The sequence below is a fragment of the Ostrea edulis genome, chromosome 7 (assembly GCF_947568905.1).
Source record: "Ostrea edulis chromosome 7, xbOstEdul1.1, whole genome shotgun sequence".
Taxonomy (NCBI): Eukaryota; Metazoa; Mollusca; class Bivalvia; order Ostreida; family Ostreidae; genus Ostrea; species Ostrea edulis.
Window position 1 is genome coordinate 68,282,352 of NC_079170.1, and position 20,154 is coordinate 68,302,505.

A 20,154-nucleotide genomic window follows, 5' to 3' on the forward strand; every position below is an offset into this window, starting at 1 on the left:
CCCTGGGTGATGTTACGTATAACATATCAAGAGGGAAAGAAGGCGAAAGTTAGATCCCACACACACATACTCATGTACGGTTCCTGTATTTTCATGTTAACTGAGGCTGCATTAGGACCTGACCCAAGGACATATGGTCAAGTTTAAGGTTTTTACAATGTATGTCACAAAGCTCCGACGGAAGACCTCTCGTTTCTTTGCAACGAGCTTTGCTCTAGTTTTCTTCGTAATTTGAAAATACAAATGGTGCAGAATTATCAACAAAACTATTTTGAAAAGTGTGGATTCTTATGTTTAAATAAAAATAATTCTAAAAAGTGTGAATTTTCCTTTCTTAGTACCAAAAATGTTACAATTTTCTTCCCTCCTGTTATATTTCTTTATTATAGAAAAAAGTTGAGCTTCTGTCTCATAATTTTAATTCAAACATTTCTGTATTTAATTATTCATTTTTTCCATGATACATCTGTAATAGATACAGACAAGAAAATATATTGATAGATTATAAATTTATGAAAAGTCACTGATTGTGTCCTGTCCTGTTACGGGGATGACTGTCTTTCCTGTTATAAGCAGGTCTCTCCTGTTACAGGTAACATAATCACTAAAATTTCTTCCATTTAATATCATTTTGTGCACCAAAGTTTTTTGAAATATTTCCAAGTTGTTAACATCTGCTATAAAGAGTTTTTCAAAACTGTTTTGCAATAATTCAATAAGATAATCATTTTAATAATGTACAGATTATCTTGCTGCTTAGAAATTGTCACATTTTGCAATGTTCATAGGTATAAATTGTTGTCATTGGTTGTTGTGAGAAGTGTTTTTTAATTTATTTTTATGGAAGACCTTTCCACCATCATGTCAATGCAGTTTGCAAAAGTTTCCATAATGATTTTGATGTTTTATTGGCATTTTAAAATTTGTATGATGAGTGGTGTCTTTTATATATCATCATATTCCCAAATTATGCTGTTTCTTGATCGGAGTTGTATCTTAATTCTTAGGTTCATTATTATGTGTTTTATTTCATCCAACTTAAAAATTAAGATTTCAGAAACTTAAAAATTGTCATTTTTCAGAAGGTTAAATGTCTGCCGATTTTGATAATGACTCAACAAAGTTAGTGGGGGGACCTGTACTTAAGAAAGTTGGTGGTGGAACCTGTACTTAAGAAAGTTAGTGGGGGACCTGTACTTAAGGAAGTTAGTGGGGGACCTATACTTAAGGAAGTTAGTGGGGGACCTGTACTTAGGAAGTTAGTGGGCGACTTGTACTTAAGGAAGTTAGTGGGGGACTTGTACTTAAGGAAGTTAGCGGGGGACCTGTACTTAAGGAACTTAGCGGGGGATCTGTACTTATGGAAGTTGGCGGGGGATCTGTACTTAAGGAAGTTAGTGGGGGACCTATACGTAAGGAGTTTAGCGGGGGGCACCTGTACTTAAGGAAGTTAGCGGGGGAACCTGTAGTGGGGGACCTGTACTTAAGAAAGTTAGTGGGGGAACCTGTAGTGGGGGACCTGTACTTAAGAACGTTAGTGGGGAACCTGTACTTAAGCGAACTTAGTGGGGGACCTGTACTTAAGGAAGTTAGCGGGGGACCTATACGTAAGGAATTTAGCGGGGGCACCTGTACTTAAGGAAGTTAGCTGGGACCGGGGGTACCTGTACTTAAGAAAGTTAGCGGGGAGACCTGTGCTTAGGAAAGTTAGCTCCTGAGATCAACTGTCACATAGTTATTCATTTCAATGGAGGATTAGTGCAACCTGTTTACTTTAATATCCAGAATTTTTTTAGGGGTGTTGCAACCCTAAGTTTGTACCCTTTTCTCAGTGAGTAGGGGGACACAGACCCTATAATCTCATAACATGATCATTCTTTAATAAAACCATTCAACCAAATGGAACGGGGTTGGGGGTTGGGAGGGGATTCCTGGTGAAACCTGACCTAACCCTAATTTTTTTTTTGGGGGGGGGGGGTAGTTTTGTTTGTACAAATACTTTAAATGATAATTAATTAAATGTATCATTTGATTTTCGGAACAGCCCAACAATTTTTTTATTAACAATATTTACAAAATTCCCCAAACCAGGACTGCACAATTTTCAAAAATAAATCATGCTCTATTGATTCGTTTTCTTTTGCACAAAATGTAGATAAATCGATGTCTATTTTCTTCATTTGTATCAAAAATAAATGTGTGACTAACATTTCATGATACATATGATATTGTAGCCACTGTAATTGTGTGTCCTTTGTAATATTAATATTTTTGTTAATTTTTTTCCACTCTTCCTGAGAAGAGATATTAAATTGTTTTCCCCACTCTTTATGACCTCTAGAATTTTCTTCACTATAATTTAAAATTTGATATAGGTATCTTTCTGTTTATCTTTCAAATATATGAAGGGAGTTAAATATATTTTTCAAATAGTAGGTTCTTAAACCGGTATATTTCATCAAATCTCATTGCTTTCCTTAATGTCTTACTTCAAAAAATGAGATTATTATTCATGATATCACCATTCTCATGTAATAATGGGTTTACTGAATATATATTATTTGCACACCAGTCTCTCGGATATAAAGATTTGATCTGCCACTGCAGGTTAGGAGGACTCCACCCCTCGTTTTGCTCGAACTTTTTTAAATGCCTACAACAACCCCCTTTTTTATGGAGTTAAAGGTTCCATCTTTTGTAACATCCCCCACTCCTGAACATTTTGAAAAATTTCAGGATCCACCCCTAAATTTTACATTCTATAAAATTTTCTGTCTTTCAATCAAATTTATTCTATAATTTTACTACCTTATTTTCCTGAATGAATAATCATTGATTTTTTTTTTTTACTATAGTGAGACAGATGATGGCCACGCCCACATCCCAGGCACAGGAGGTCATCACCTGTGACCTTTGTGTCAGTTCTGTAACAGTTGTCAAGTCAGTTTGTGTGTGGGGTGTGTTAATAAACATGTGGACAAGCTCAAGTACCAACCACATGACATCGTTCATTTCAAAGATAGAAAGATACAACTCATTTTTCCTGGGTGTGAATTTCACACCAACCAGAGATGTGAGGCCCACTGCCAGCAATGTGATGTTCCAGTTTGCCTAAAATGCATGCTTGGTCCCCATAATGGACACAAATATAGAGATATGTCTGATATTTTCAATGACAAGAAAAAGACTCTTGAAAAGGAACCTGAAGAAATAGAATCCACCATTATTCCACAGTACAAGAAGAAAAATGAAGAAACAGAAAACAAACTATCCATTATAATGGCCGAATTTGATAAACTGGACAAAGAAAAAGAAACACACAGAAAATTCTGGCACCAAGAAGTAGACACCATTTTCAATAAGCTTGGATCTTTGATGAAGTCCATGAAAGAGAATCTCCTTGCTGCTCTAAACTCTCACCAATCCAAAATAAAAAATCTAATTCCAAACATGACCCAAACAGTTCAACAAAACAAAGAAATTCTGAAGTCAAACAATGTGTCTGCAGTCACTAACTACAAATCCAAACTCCAGGAATACAGAAACATGCCTACTGATATTGATGTCAAACTGCCATCACTCAAAACCAACACAGTCCAAGGGAAAGAACTCAGTCTGGAATTAGGAGGATACAAGGCAAGCCTGACACAGACAACACTGTCCAGTCTGACAGAGGAAGTATCCTATTTATCTTTACAGAAGCTGTTAAAGCAAGCCAAATCAATTACAACCATTCCTACTGGAGTTAATCCTCTATACCATGTTGCCTGTGTGGGAGTGGATGAAGCCTGGGTTAGTGGTGGAGATAACACCATAAGACGTGTTGACATACACGGGTCTGTACGGGACACTGTCACCACCACATCTAAAACCTTGCCTACTGACATCGCAGTGACCAGACAGGGAGAACTGGTATACAGTGATGTTAACAATAGAACTGTGAACATTGTCAGACACGGGAGAACAGAGACACTGATAACCACACCACGGGGTTGGCATCCAGACAAACTATGCTGTACTAAGTCAGGCAACATCCTGATCAGTATGGTTACTACTGATTTTAGCCAACATAAAATTGTCCGTTATCAGGGACACACAGTGAAGCAGGAAATAGATAGAGATGAAGATGGAGAACCAATCTATAAAGGAGGAGAATATGCACTGTGTGTGGTGGAGAACAACAATGGAGACATCGTGGCCTCTGATCACAATGCTAAGGCCGTGGTCGTGGTGAACAAGTCAGGAAGCGTCCGATTCCGATACGACGGTACACCAGCCAGGAGAAAGAAGTCATTTAATCCTGCACATATAGTGACAGACTCCATGAGTCAGATCATTGTGGCAGATATCAACAATGCCTGTCTACACATCCTGGATCAGAACGGACAGTTCCTGAGATGTGTGGACAATTGTGGACTAGATAATCCTAGTGGAGTGAGCGTGGACAGTGAGGGGAGGTTGTGGGTAGGGTTGTATGATTCAGGAGAAGTGAAAGTGATTCAGTACATGAAATAAACACATGATATCACATACAGACATCAGATAATGACAGAGTTCACACAGTGCTCTTGATGATATTTACACAACAATGTTTACTTCATAGGAAATGTATATCTTCTAACCTGTTTTGTTTTATAACTTTGATATTTTAGATTTAGGGTCAGTTTGAGTTATTTCCTTGTAATTCTAAGCTGAGGTATAGATATGCCGGGCTTAATAAATGTTTTATTTGTGGTTTTACTCCAATGTCAGAATTTTTCACCTATGTAGAGGTTTGAACAACTGGCTTCTGTAATTTTTCTATAATGATTCAACAAAGAATTTAATTTGTTTTAAAAGATCAATTGATATTTCAATAGCAAGATTTGTTTGACAGTTTGTAGATGTACAGTGACATAACATAATTGTATGACTGCATTGTGTATTTTTAGATTTCAAAGAAGAAAATTCATGTAATTCAAATGTTATATATTTCTGAAACCAAATTATTGTATCATTCATATTATGATTAAAATGTATTATAAATTCAGAGCAAACTGTGTTATGAGGACAGAAAATGATGAGGTGTATGCCATCCCCAAGCTTTCTCATCCCCATAACGTGTTGCTGTAATTAACTTCCTTTCTTTAATTAATTAGTTTATGAGCCTATAGTTTGTTGTCATGTAAGTAGCAGATGAAAAAAAAAAAAAAAACAACTATCCTAGTTCTTAACAAAAATGGAGAGAGGGAAAGAAAGAAGAGATAGAGAAAGGAGAGACAATAGAAGACAGTGAAAAAAATAGAGAAAAGGAAGAAGTACAGGAGAAAAATGGAGAGAAGGTGAAAAGAAAGAGGAGAGAAAAACTACAGGAGAGCGAGAAATAGAGGGGAGAAAGAAATAGAAGAGAATGAAAGGAGAGAAAGAAATACAGGAAAAAGGAAAAATAGAGGAGAGGGAGAGAAAGAAAGAGAAGAGGGAGAGAAAGAAGGAAATTGCGACGGAGAAAGAGGAGAGAGAATGGAGAGTAAAAAATCAAGATGGAAAGAAGAGAGAAAGAAATTCTGGAGACAAAGATAAATAAACAAAGTAGAGAAAGGAGAAACATAAATTTAGACAGAAACGGAAAGTAGAGGAAAGAAAGAAAGGAGAAATACCAAAAAGGTGAGAAATAAAAAGGAGAGAGAGAAAGAATTAGAGGAGAGAGAAAGGGGATAAGGGAATGGAGGAAAGAGAGAGAGAGAAAAGAAATAGGGAGAGGGAAATAGAGGAGAGAGAGAAAGAAATAGAGGAGAGAAAGAAAATAGGGAGAGGGAAAGGAGAAGTGAGAGAAGAGATAGAAAGAGGACGGCGCACAACGTTTCTCAAAATGGATGTTACATGTACGTTTCCGCAAAATAAAAAAAGTTACGATTCCGCAATTTTTTCTAGTATTTATACGCAAAATATATGACATGATTCCGCAAATATCTTACCTGGATAACAGGTAAAGAGAAAACAGTCTTACCTGGAGAACAGGTAAAGAGAAAACTACGGAAGCCGATAGGTGCCAAGGTATAGAATTCATATTTATTTGATTGGCGGCCGCCACTTAATTTATATATGGCGGCTGTCAATTGCAAAAACAATGTAATTCGTATCGCTGAGTTATTATTTTGGAAAGATTTAGAATAGTACGCAAACACGCAGCATCGTTTTGCAAAGTGTATAGGGACAATCGGAGGAGAGACCGTCTTCTGCAATTGTTGACAAGCAGAAAAGGAACCTAAAATGTCTCTTTTGCCCAAACTTCGTACTCCTAAATTGGAGGGAGGTCGCTTCGTTCATCCTTCAATTGATCAGTTAATTCATTATTACATTTTTACCATTCATTACTACCAAAAAAATAGTGGGGTGATCGCCAATCCGCCAATTAATCTTATTTCACATGTGATAATAACAGAAATTAAACGTTGTCAAACAAAAGCTCCGTGGTTCTACGTATTTAACAGTACAATCAAAAAACAATAATTTAATGCTCTTAATTGTATATATATTACATACATATTACTAAGCATTGGGGAGGGATTGCACCCCTTTCATTTTGAGAGAGAAATAAAGAAAGAGAGAGGAGTTGAATAACTGGCGACAGCCATATAATTAAGTGACGGCCGCCAGTTAATTTATATGGGGGCCGCCATATAATTAACTGGCGGCCGCCACATAAATTAACTGGCTGCCGCCACATAAATTAACTGGCGGTCGCCAGATAATAAGTGGCGGTCGCCAGTTAAATTAAGTGGCGGTCATCACATAAATTAACTGGCGGCCGCCAAATAAATTAAGTGGCGGTCGCCAGTTAATTTATATGGCGGGCACCAGAATTAAGTGGCGTCCGCCAGATATATTAAATGGCGGCCGCCAAATGATAAGTGGCGGCCGCCAGATAATAAGTGGCGGCCGCCAGTTAGATTAAGTGGCGGCCGCCACATAAATTATGTGGCGGCCTCCAGTTAATTTAACTGGCGGCCGCCATATAATTAACTGACAGCCCCCACATAAATTAACTGGCGGTCGCCAAATAAATGAAGTGGCGGTCGCCAGTTAATTTATATGGCGGCCGCCAGATATATTAAATGGCGGCCGCCAAATGATAAGTGGCGACCGCCAGATAATAAGTGGCGGCCGCCAGTTAGATTAAATAAATATTAATTCTATACCCTGGCACCTATCGGCTTCCGTATGTATGAATAGCAATGATATAATTTACTTCAGCATGCATTTGGAGAGGGTTTATATACATGTAGACAATGCCTGTTGTCAAATCCATTTGTGTTTTCTGCATATCAAGATATTGTTTAAATTTAATTATAATGAAATTATGCATTAATATTTTGATTTAGTTCCATTTCCAACTTGATTTGTTACAGATGCCTAAAAAAAGTCCTATTAGTGATTCAACTGCCCTAGAACTACGAAACAGACAGACAGATATATGTTATGTCAAAGATTCATAGGAATGTAATTAGCAGACTATCTGGAAGAAGGCCTATTGACCGTGATTTTCTGTGTAACAAATGCAGACATATGCAGGTCCTATGTACAGAAATACGGCAAGCCAAATCCAGAACTCAAGAGGAGTAATCTGTCATCTATACACCAACCATCATTTTCTACGTCCCTTAGTCCTCCTTCTGTCATTTCCATGTACAGCTGGAGGTCACTATTCTGGCATAGTTAAGATATTCAAATCAGTTCATACAAAAACTTTACGCGATGGCCGAGAGGTTAGAGCGTTCGCCCCGCATGCGGTAGGGCGGGGTTCGAATCCCGGACGTGACAGACCTGAGTCGTTAAAGCGGGTAGTGACAGATCCATCGCCAAACGCTCGGCATCAGGGGATGTCCCGTGTCATCAGGGGATGTCCCGTGTCATCAGGGGATGTCCCGTGTCGCAGCAGGTGTGGCACGGTAAAGAACCCTCACTACTTAATGGTCGTAAGCGCCGAGCATAGGCCTAACATTTGAAGCCCTTCACCGGTCTTTGTGACTTCTCCATATGAGTGACAAATTCTCGAGGGAGACGTTAAGCAAGATACAATCAATTAATCAATCAAAAACTCTAATTATTATGTATAATACCTTCTATTTAATGATAAGAGAGGATGATGTCATGAGTTGGTAACTTAATACCAATAGTGTATAAAGTTTTTAAATGATTAACCCAGTCTGTGATTCTGCATATACATTTGCATAACAATAAGATATCATCAAATGATATACATGTAAATATATACAAGTCGTTTATACGTTTTAATTTTCACCCACTAATAACATTTCGCTTATCTTTTATTTCTTTGTTTTATCACACGGAGGTGCACGGCGGCACAAAGGAGGCACAGGTGACATCCACGGAGATCCTCCGTAGACTTAAAAGTCTACTTCGCTCTGAAAAATGACTTCAGAGGTGCCTACAATTTTAAAGGTCCATCGTGTTTTATCAAAAATTTTTGGTTCACGAGGGGGATGTTTAAAAAATCCATTTTCCTAATTAGTTACTATAATTACTCAAGTTTAACCAAAATTATAGACTTATCTCTCTTTTTAACGTCAGTTAATATCAATTTCATGGAAATTGATACGAATAGATATACAACTCGAAAAAAAAAAATAAACTCGTCTTTGAGATAGACGATAAAACAATATAGTTTGCTGTGGTCCTTTCACCGCATGGAATTTTGATTTTTGATCACGATTTTTCAATTATGTCCGATACATCGAAAAAAAAATGTAAAGTAGGGGGGATATAATATCTCAAATCTAAACGCCATGATAGAAAATATACATATTTTAACAGTTCCGATTTACAATCAGAATAAGCCTCAAAAACATATATTAACCTATGCGTCCATATTTTGGTGTATTACACTGTGATTCTCATAACGTAAGCATCATGACGTTATATAATTTTCATGCTGAAAAACAAAGTTTAAACGACTGTAAAACGAAAACTAGAAAAGATATTGTTATAAAATAAATTGTTCTATGACCTATAAATCTTAGAGCATCAACTGTGAAAGTCTCATGTATTATTGCGAAAGGGCCAATTCTAGTACTTTGTGGCTCTAGTTCTTTACCTGGAAGCTTCATGACATACACTGTAGTGCAGATTTACGTGTGTTCAACCCCCCCCCCCCCCCCCCCCCCCCCAAAGTTTTGCATGCTGATATCTACAAAAAAAAATTCTCAATAACCACTGGAACAGGAAAGTTCATATTTACATGTAGTGTAGCGATTTAAGCGAGCGGATCTCAGGATCTGGTTTTAATAAGATTGTTATATGTTGTAAATATTTTTTTCTGAAAAGCCTGTCATATAATGCAATGGTGTATGATCTTGTGACCTTGAACTGGACGTTTTACCTACTTTTATTAAAACTCTGACCTATACAATATGTCCTTAACTATATAAGGTGGACCTTTCATATCTTTTATATAAATTTCAAGACCTTTCATTTCATATTATGACCTTTGGTCTTGTGACCTTGAACTCGGAGTTTGACCAACTTATCAGAAAAAATAACCTATTGAAATATACTCGGAACTACTTCAGTCGGGGTTTTCATATTCTGAATATAGATTTTTTATAAATGGGAAGACCTTGTACACAATGACTTTGGAGTTTGACCTACATTTTAAGAAAATCCCTGACCTATTTGATACATCCTCAACTATTTAGAGTAGCGCTTTCATATTGTGTATACAGGTTCTTTATGGCAGGACCTTTTTATTTCTTGAAACTTGACCTCGTGACCGTGACTTTAGAGTTAGACCCACGTTTTAAATCTCTGACCTAGTCAATATCTCCTAAACTATTTAAGAGAATTGTTTTGTATTTTGTATATAGATTCCTTATGGCAAGACCTTGATATACTTCGGTATTTGATCTTGTGACCTTGACCTGGAAGTTTGATCTATCTCTGATAAAAATAAAGACCTATCTAATATCTCTTGAACGATTTATAAATTCAGAGTTTTCACATTCTGGATGTAGATTTCTTATGCCAAAGTCTTCAGATGATACCATGAACTATGAACTTGTGACCTTGGTCTTACCCAGAACAACAATATCAAGTTAGTCATATCGTTTTTAAAGGCATTTCTGTGTAATGTGAATTGATTTTCAGTAATATAATGTTGTGATCCTTTGGGGCTAGATTGGAGACACAATATGGGGTCAATTTTTTCCTGGGAATAAAGATTCATTAAAAAACTCTTCTAAAAATCACATCAGCTGAACAATGGCAAGGTGAAGGTTAATCAGGTGAGCGATGAGGCCCATGGTCCTCTTGTTTTAATTTACATGCTACTTTACCAGAATTAGAACAGTTCTACTTGTATTGCCTGCACAGATTTGCTTGTTATTTTAACTGAGGTTATGTCCCCGTGGTCGGAGATCTGTGTCATATAGTGTGTGGTCTGTCTGTAAAAACGTAACGTTTCATATTGCATGTGTATTCATTTGTTGGATACATCGAGGCCTTGACCTTGGTATTTGACCTCATTAAAAAAATATGCAGCCTTGGCCAGTATCAACTAAAGAATTACTTATCTGCAATTCGGGGGTATCTGTGTTGCTCAAACGCATCTTATTTTTGCCACAGTCTTAATTCTCTAAGAGTTTTGTTACAATGTTAAGCACTATTATAGTATGCCAATATTAAACTACCATGTAATATGTTAGCAATCTATGAAAACTGGACTCTACGAATTGTAATAATGTGCTGGACACTACGAATTGTAATAATGTGTAGGCAATCCATGAAAACTGGACTCTACGAATTGTAATAATGTGTTGACAATCCATGAAAACTGGACACTACGAATTGTAATAATGTGTTGACAATCCATGAAAACTGGACACTACGAATTGTAATAATGTGTTGGCAATCCATGAAAACTGGACACTACGAATTGTAATAATGTGTTGGCAATCCATGAAAACTGGACACTACGAATTGTAATAATGTGTTGGCAATCCATGAAAACTGGACACTACGAATTGTAATAATGTGTTGACAATCCATGAAAACTGGACACTACGAATTGAAATAATGTGTTGGCAATCCATGAAAACTGGACACTACGAATTGTAATAATGTGTTGACAATCCATGAAAACTGGACACTACGAATTGTAATAACGTGTTGGCAATCCATGAAAACCGGACTCTACGAAATGTAATAATGTGCTGGACACTAAGAATTGTAATAATGTGCTGGACACTAGGAATTGTAATAATGTGTTGACAATCCATGAAAACTGGACACTACGAATTGTAATAATGTGCTGGACACTAAGAATTGTAATAATGTGCCGGACACTACGAATTGTAATACTGTGCCGGACACTACGAATTGTAATACTGTGCCGGACACTACGAATTGTAATGATTTGTTTGATTGTAGTTTGTCAGTGAATAGTTTGTGATGATGATGTTCCATGGTAGACACATAGAATCAACATACAGGCATGTAGAGAGTCATCTTTTAACAACCATCATGTTCTGTTATCTATATTATGCACATTAAGATATATGTCGTGACCCCCCCCCCCCCCCGCCCCCCGGCCCCCCTCCCTCCTCCTGAAGCGAAATGTTAAGAAATACTGAAAATTCATATATTGAAAGACGTACCTTCCTCGATTTCAGAAATCAAAGTTTGCAGGGTTTGACATTTACTTTATTGAGCACGAGACTAGTCGGGCTACTTCAAATAATATTTACTAGCCCTAACCTTACATCCACTAGCCCTGACCAACTTTCCAGAAAAACCGATAACTTCTCCATATTTCAATGTATAACGACCGTATTTTACATCTAGTACATGGATGGTGGTATTTTTGTGATCATGGTATCATTTTGAAGGGTTTGCAACTAGGTTAGATAGGGTTTGCAACTAGGTTAGATTGGTTAAAAATAAGCAAAATATTTTTTAAAGTTTAATTCTCCACTATGACTGTAAGGGTATTTTAAAAGCTTAGAAAATTTGCATATTTTTCAAAATATGACAATATATCATTTTCGTTAACTTTTTGCACTTAAACAGGATGGATGTCAGCCATATTTACTGTAATTAGAAGAAGTGCTTATCTGATTTATTAACTTGCAAAATAAAATATATCAACAATTATTTAAGATTTCATTTGATTTATCTCCAAAGTTGGACAAAAACCAGTAATATTTTACTTAGAATTTTGTTACAGAAGGTCTATTTTTAGAAACAGGTCTGGACACACCAGAGGTGGGATCAGGTGCCTAGGAGTAAGCATCCCCTGTCGAACAGAATTCTCTCACATGTCCCCTGATTGAGATGAAACTACGTAAGGCGTAACATTGAATAGTGACCCCGTTCAAAAACGACCTCAGGGGTCTTTTTTCAACAGAGGTTTGGTCAATTTTCAATTGACCCACACCGTTAATTAACTACCCTCTTAAGCATGGAATTTTGACCCTTGTTAAAAATTACCCTTAGAGATCATTTGTGGAAGGGTACATTTCAACATTGAAAAATGGCCCTCAATGTACAAAATGTTTTCTATACAGTCCACATCTCGGACAAGTGGTGGGGTCATATTTCAACATTGAAAAATGACTCCAAATACATGTATACACAATGTTTCTTTGCAATCCATATAAAAGGTGAATATAACGAACATTGATCAATCTCATAACTTCTATATAATGTAAAACTTATACGGTACCAATTTTGATGCACCAGATGCGCATTTCGACAAATAATGTCTCTTCAGTGATGCTCAACCGAAATGTTTGAAATCCGAAATAACAATGAAGTTTTAGAGCTATTATAGGGGAAAACAGTGTGCCAAAAAAAAAAATGGAGTCAAATTCGTCTAAGGATGAGAGTTATGCGTGAGGGAGATAATCCTTAATTTTGAAATGAATTTCTAAATTTTATAACGGCAATTAAATATACATCCGTATTTTCAAGCTAGTAACGAAGTACTTAGCTACTGGGCTGTAAAAGCCATACAAAATAGAGAGTTGGGCAAACACGGACCCCTTGATATACCAGAAGTGGGATCAGGTGCCTAGGAGGAGTAAGCATCCCCTGTCGACCGGTCACACCCACCGTGAGCCCTATATCTTGATCAGGTAAACGGAGGTATCCGTAGTCAAAATCAGTGTGCCAAGAACGGCCTAACAATTGGTATGAAACACGTCAGACAGCATTTGACCCAATGGTAGCCCAGATAGCAAGACAACGTTGGGCCAACGTTGGCCCAATTTTTTTTTTACAACGTTAGGCCACTGTTGGTAGTCCTATGTTGGCCCACGGTCATTTTGCTCATCGGCCCAACGTTGGTCCAACATGTTGGCATACTGTTGGGCCAGTGTAGGTATAATTGTAAGCCAACTTACAGCCAATATTGGTAGTTGGTTGTTTTGGTTGGCCCTTTGTTGAAATGATGGCATTACTGTTGGGTCAACGTAGATAATATTGTAAGCCAACTAACAGCCGACAAATAGACTGGCTGGTTATAGGTTGGCCCAATGTTGGCCCTTCATTGGTTGAAAGGATAGGTCGGATATTAACGGTTATTGATCTAAAGCTTCTTTTTGTTGGTCAATTGTTGGCTATACTAGTAACTTATATCTATGAAAACAAATTGAATGAATACCTGTTGAAAATACAATTGTAAATTATACTTATATTGACCTTTTCCCATGATTGTTTGAAAGAGTACAATACACATTTTGACCTGCATTCATAATGCATAAATTTAGAAAGAAAACATTACAAATGATTCTCTGTAAAATGATTTTTTATATGAATTAAATTGTCAAAAGTTACAAAATAGGTTTGAAACAGATAATGGTAGACATTTCTAGAAAATAATGATTTAAAAGTTTTTAATCCCGGCTCACTTCCTCACTGTCCATTTGTTGCCTTTGTTGCTCTTTCAGATTTTTTTTTATCCTGACAGCCTCTGATTGAAAATACAAATAATTTGAAAACAAATCAAATACTGGTACAGAATCCAACATATAGATCATATAATTAAGTCTTTTAAAGACAATAACGTACATGTATATTACAGGTGCATATTGGTCTATAAACCTTAGTATCTCTATCAAAAAACATGATCATGTATACAATAAACATTAGATGGAGACAAGTTGAGAGAAAAATGTTCAATGCTCTACTAGTTACTTATTATGTCTCTTAATTCTAGATTTGACAGCCCTCTATTTGTTCCTTTCCAACTCCAATTTAATTGCAATGCTAAGGTTGTCGCCATCAAAAAGGACAATATCCCTGAACACATGTTTGAACACTGTCGCCTCCAATGCATACAAGTTTTCCAAGCTTTAAATCACAAACGTATATTTATATTAGTTAACTGAAACGACCTTTAGATACATGTACAAAATAATAAATGTATAGTGTAGTATTTATTACAAATGTACAAAACAATGTATTGTACAGTATTGAAGTGAAACCAGCAGAGCAACAACCAAATACAGGCACCTAGCACGAGGTACTGAATATCTACATTAACTTCAAGTGCCTTTAAGCATAAACATGATAAGAATGGGAACAATTTACACAGTAAATTTGAAATATATTAAAGATGATTATAAATATATTCATACTTACATCTTTTTTAAGAAGCAGCTGCATGTAACAGTTGAATAATCCAAAATTTTAAACTCCCACTTCTCACTTGCTCTGCATATTGAGTTTATCAACCACCTTTGTGACATGACCGGCAATGTTTTTCTTTGAAGTTGACAGTACAATAACTAAAATACAGAACACTGTTCAGTGGGCGTTCCCTATGCAAATGACCCAAACTATACAACAACTAAAATAAAGAACACTTGAATCAGGGAACATCCAATTTATTTTTAGAAATAAACAAAAAAGAAATGACTAGATGTTTATTTCATAGCAATATAAAAACTGAAAAAACGCAGAAAACAGCTTCTTTATGCCGTTGAGAGACAACCTGAGCATAATTCACTTCATAGAGAAAGTAAAATTACACATATTGAACACTGCTGGAAAGGAACTTAAATCCTTGAAAGGATCACGCTTTGCGGACTCGTTCTTGGTTTCTTTGCATATGGGTTCGCTGAAACCTGACAGGTCATCACCGTGGAAGTGCTTGTAAGACCGCTCATAATTTTCAGGGTCCAACGACCTCTTCACGGAACTCCGTGGCGGATCTAGAACTTGCGACACCTTTTTCAACATAGCCGAGCTGCAATCTTTATACTTCCGCACTGCCTCTGATCGATGTCCGGTTCTTTTCATGATTTCTTGCTCTGGAACTCCCGCAATATACATTTGAGTTGCACATGTGCGTTTTCCGCTATGATTCGTGAAATTCCCACATAGTTCACCTTTTTCTGCTATCACTTTCATGAAACTTTTTAGTTTGTTTATGCCGACATTTTGATGAGAATAACGGATTTTTGCATCCCCCGTTGGTGGCAGTGGGCGCCGATAGAACGATCCCTCTCCAATAGCTTTCAGATAAACATCAAAGAAATCAATTATGCATCTCTCCCCTAAAATAAAAAAAGGCATTAATCAGCGAGCCAAATTTAGCCAATATAAACCATGTGAGAGAGAGAGAGAGAGAGAGAGAGAGAGAGAGAGAGAGAGAGAGAGAGAGAATTTCAACTTACCAGGATCAGAGTAGTGTTTGATGTTCTTATTCTGAACATTTAACTGGCCTAATCCCCCTTTATAAGTTTTGGAAGATCGCCCCACAAACTTTATGTAATTTCCACACTCGTCCGCGCCAATGAAAAATTGTTCAGCTGTCAAACATGATGCTCGTCACATCCTCTGAGGCCAAATAATTTGCTAGCATAAAAAAAACATCGTCAACTGCAATTGCTCTCCGTTTTCTTGTCCATAGACCCCTTTTTCCCCACAGTTTCTCTTCCTATTCCGGAAGTATCGGGTCTGCACGTTTTATGTCACAGCCAAGTCCTTTATCAATGAGATTTCTCATTTGTGCATCAGCAATCTTTCGAAATCCAGCGAATTCTGTGTTTTTCTCATCCAAAAAATTCTTGTCATATATCCCTTTGTCTCGTAGGTGCCTTAACAGTCCGCACAATATCAAATAAATCGATTTTGGCGGATACTCCGTCCCGTCTTTTTTTCGCATTTCCACCACGAACCGCTCCAGCCAGTAACCCATTTCTTTGGAATCCATAACGTGAAGTTTGGGAATATTTTCCGCCCTGTACTCTCGCCATTTCTCGAATACATTGACCGCCCATTTCGTATTGCTTTTAGTGTTTGCATTCTCTTGATCGGACACGAGTTTGTTTAACTCTTCCTCTGTTACGGTTTCCTAAAGCGCGTAGAATTTTCTTCAGGTTGTATCTCAGGTTTGACGACAAACTCGGGGCCAGTGTCAATGCCTACACCAAAATCGCCATAACCATTAGGAGTTGCGTCTTCATTCAGATTGAGAGATAAATCACACATTCCCTCAAATGCCAAATTTTCATTCTCTAAAGTTTCGAAAATTTGAGAAAGAGTAAGATCGTCTATACCATTGTCCCAGTTTGCACCAAGAAAATCAATATCCATTAGCTCCGAGTCCTTCGTCTGACCACCCATTCTTTCACCATCCAAATGATACTAACTGACACAATTCGCGCTCGCGCAAAATACAATGTAAATTGATTGGTCACTTTGTCAACTTAACCTTTAACTTTGATTTATATTCAGATTAGTTATTGCAACATCTGATTCGCTGTGAAAATCATACAGATACAGAATCTTCAAAATCTAAAAATAGCTGAATTGTCATGTCACAAGTCATTTAGAATACTCGTTCCCTATTGTATGAGAGATACAGGGCGGGGCCCGACTCGAGCTATCGCTCTCGCCTCAAGCCCCGCCCTGTATATCTCATACACCAGGGAACTCGTACTCTAAATATTACGTGAGTTGAATTTGACGGCTCATCCCACAGTTTGGTGTTTTAATCGCTTCGACTCCCCAGTTTTAACAACTCGCCTGAGCTTTATTTCAATGTAATTATAAAACTGGTTGGAGTGTCTTGATTTATATATTTATTCACATCCTGTCCCAGGGAACTTATATTGTTATAAGAAATATTTTATTCAGTTTTCTAATGCAACACTCACGAAACAATTTAAGACATTCATTCATAGATTGGGTTAAAATTTTGAGCTTAGGATTTTAAATCTAAATAAATAATCATGCACCCGCTTCAAAGAATAGAAAAAACAACAACTATTCAATGTGTTGGTCAAATTCTTAAGTTCTTAAAAACAAATATAAATGGATGAAGTCATCTAGTCATCCAATTGCATGCATGAACAAAGAATGTCCTCTAACTATATCAGAATCTGCCTCTTCAATGCAGCATTCTTTAACGTTATGCAATCATAACATCAAGATAAAAAGTTTACAAACGTGGAACCAACGTTGGCCCAACGTAATGCTTCCCATCTTGCATTCGGGTTTTTTAAATTTCTATTTCATAAGTCCTGCTTTGTTTCTTCCCAGCCTTTTCCTTATTTTTCTCTTGGGACATCTTTCCTCAAGGATGAGCAGTCGTATTTAAATGTAGAGACATTCTCGTCAACACCGAAAAATGGGATATCCAGACGTTCCGTCCCTAGACTATCCGTCCCCTAGTTATCGCAATTCACCTTTGAATTAGAACGCTTTACCCGATATAGTATTGCGTTGTGTAATGAGACGATTGAACAATTTGAATGACATGTTTGATGTAATACAACAAGAGTTTTCATTGGCCGATTACACCCCGCCCACTTTCTCGAGCGGATTCAGTGTAGCTGGAGAACTGTACATACCTCTCTGGAAAGATCCACCTCTTATAAAAACCTTCGATTTACGGGTCACAAAAAGCTGAGGACGGTTGAGGCCTGAAATCGGTGTATTCTTGTGTTGCTGTCTCATAAACTCAATTTTAAAAAATCTTAACATATTTTCCTACTATATACTTGCGTCCAAACATACCTTCAAATATTCATTAAAGCCACACACCACCCGAAAACTCGCAGCTTCAAATGATTTCGTTTGTTGACGTAGCCATGTTAGGTAGCTGGTCAATTCGAACTCTTGCTATTGGTATCTATTCATAAAATCGGTTGTAAGTTATGTATTCGCTCTTCATTTATTATCAACACAAATAATTAATAGAAATTAAAACATTTTTGTACCAGTTTTTGTAAAGGTAAAATAAGCTCCAGATGAACGAAAATGCTACATAAGGACATTAGATGGAGACCGGCCGGCGCGGCCGCTCATGACTAATGAAAGCCGCACTGCCGTGAGTTTAGCTATTTCAATAATTGTCATTTAATAGGACTGGGGTGGTATATTATTTAAACAATTTAGCTAAAATATTTGTGGGGTATTAGTACACATCTAGACGCTATTGTGCCAATATGGAAATGAACCGGGATTCGATTTGACTGGCAACCTAACATGGCTACGTCTATGAACGAAATCATCAAAAGCTGTGATCGAGTTTTTGGGTCGTATGGGGCTTTAATAAATATTTGAAGGTATGTTTGGACACAAGTATAGTAGGAAAATATGTTAGGAATTTTTTATATTAAATTTATGAGACAACAACACCAGAATATAACTTTTTCTCTTTCTTTCTTTGAAGTTTTTTTTTCATCTAGCATCTGGCCGTCACGTTTTCAAATGCTGACTACTCCCGTATAAGGGAATTTGGGCGGACCATAAATATGGACCAATGAGAGTTTCTGTTGCATTTCGCAATTGTATTACAAACAGATTCAATTGTGTCGTCACACAACGCAATACTATATCAACCAAAGCGTTCTAATTCAAAGGCGAATTGCGATAATACGTCCCCTAGTCGATCCGACCCAGAAAAAAATAATTACTATTTTTCCAAGTGCAGTACTGAATTGGTTTAATTCCTCTGCGTATTTCATCTTCATGCTGTGTGTGCCCCTGATATCTTCTGTCATGTCATCCTTTAATATGATCTATGGTATTGATGGCTTGATTGCAGACTAATTAACCTTGATCACACATAATGTACATTAATCTTCTTGAGACTGTTTATCATAACAAATGTCTCTTCTTTTAAAAGCAAGAAAAACATACTTCGCCAAGGCATTTAGGGTATGTGTTCCTCCATATTGAAATAAGCTTTCAGTATTTCCCAAACAGAACAGATTTGTTGATATTTTTGTCCTAAGGATATTATACACATCATAATATTCGATAAAGTGGACTTCATTTTCAATACCAAGAATACTCTGCCATTTCTTGGAATATTTCTATACCTGCCACATTCTATTTCCAAATCCTGAATGGATAAAATATATGCGGCATTTATTTGTGACAGTTTTTCTATCCATACTCCAACTGCCCTTTCAAAAGACGAAATTCTTCAAAACCATGCTTCAGTTTTAGACACATTTAACATTCCAGTCAATGGGTCGAATGAATATGAATTACCGTAGCTATACTGGATTCCTAAACTACATAAAAACCATTACAAACAAAGATACATTGCTGGATCCAGTAAGTGCTCTACCAAGCCCCTATCTTTGCTCCTCACGAAAATGTTAACAGCTGTGAAGGAGAAACTTCAAACTTACTGTGCGACTATATATGCAAGAAGTGGTGTTAATCAAATGTGGATTCTAAAAAATTCTAAAGAACTTTTAGTAAACTTGAAATCACAGAATTTTCCCCAAATCAATAGCATTAAAACCTATGACTTTTCAACACTATACACGACCATTCCTCACGATAAATTAAAGACTAGACTTTTTGACATCATAGACAGTTGCTTCTTCAACAAAAACGGAAAACGGAAATATTCATATCTAGTGATCAGTCATTCAAAAACTTACTTTGTTAAACACCACTCTGATTCCACGCACAAGTACTCTGAAGTTGAAATAAAAAATATGCTAGAGTTCCTCATTGACAATATCTTCGTGGTATTTGGTGATCAAGTCTTCCAACAGTCTGTTGGAATTCCCATGGGCACGAATTGTGCTCCTTTGTTAGCTGACCTGTTTTTATATTCATATGAAGCAGAATTTATTCAAAAACTTCTACGTGAGAAGAAAAAATCTCTCGCTGTGACCTTCAATT

The 20,154-nt window shown here is 36.9% G+C and overlaps 1 protein-coding gene and 1 pseudogene across 1 annotated transcript; one reads left to right on the plus strand and one right to left on the minus strand.

Moving 5' to 3' along the window:
* The first annotated feature begins 3,156 nt into the window (after positions 1-3,156).
* Positions 3,157-4,515, plus strand: LOC125656345 (uncharacterized). Its single transcript, XM_048886956.2, has one exon. The coding sequence runs from the start codon at positions 3,157-3,159 to the stop codon at positions 4,513-4,515; it is 1,359 nt and encodes a 452-aa protein (XP_048742913.2).
* Positions 4,516-14,866: 10,351 nt separating this feature from the next.
* LOC125677924 (uncharacterized) lies at positions 14,867-16,626 on the minus strand (annotated as a pseudogene).
* Positions 16,627-20,154: the final 3,528 nt, after the last annotated feature.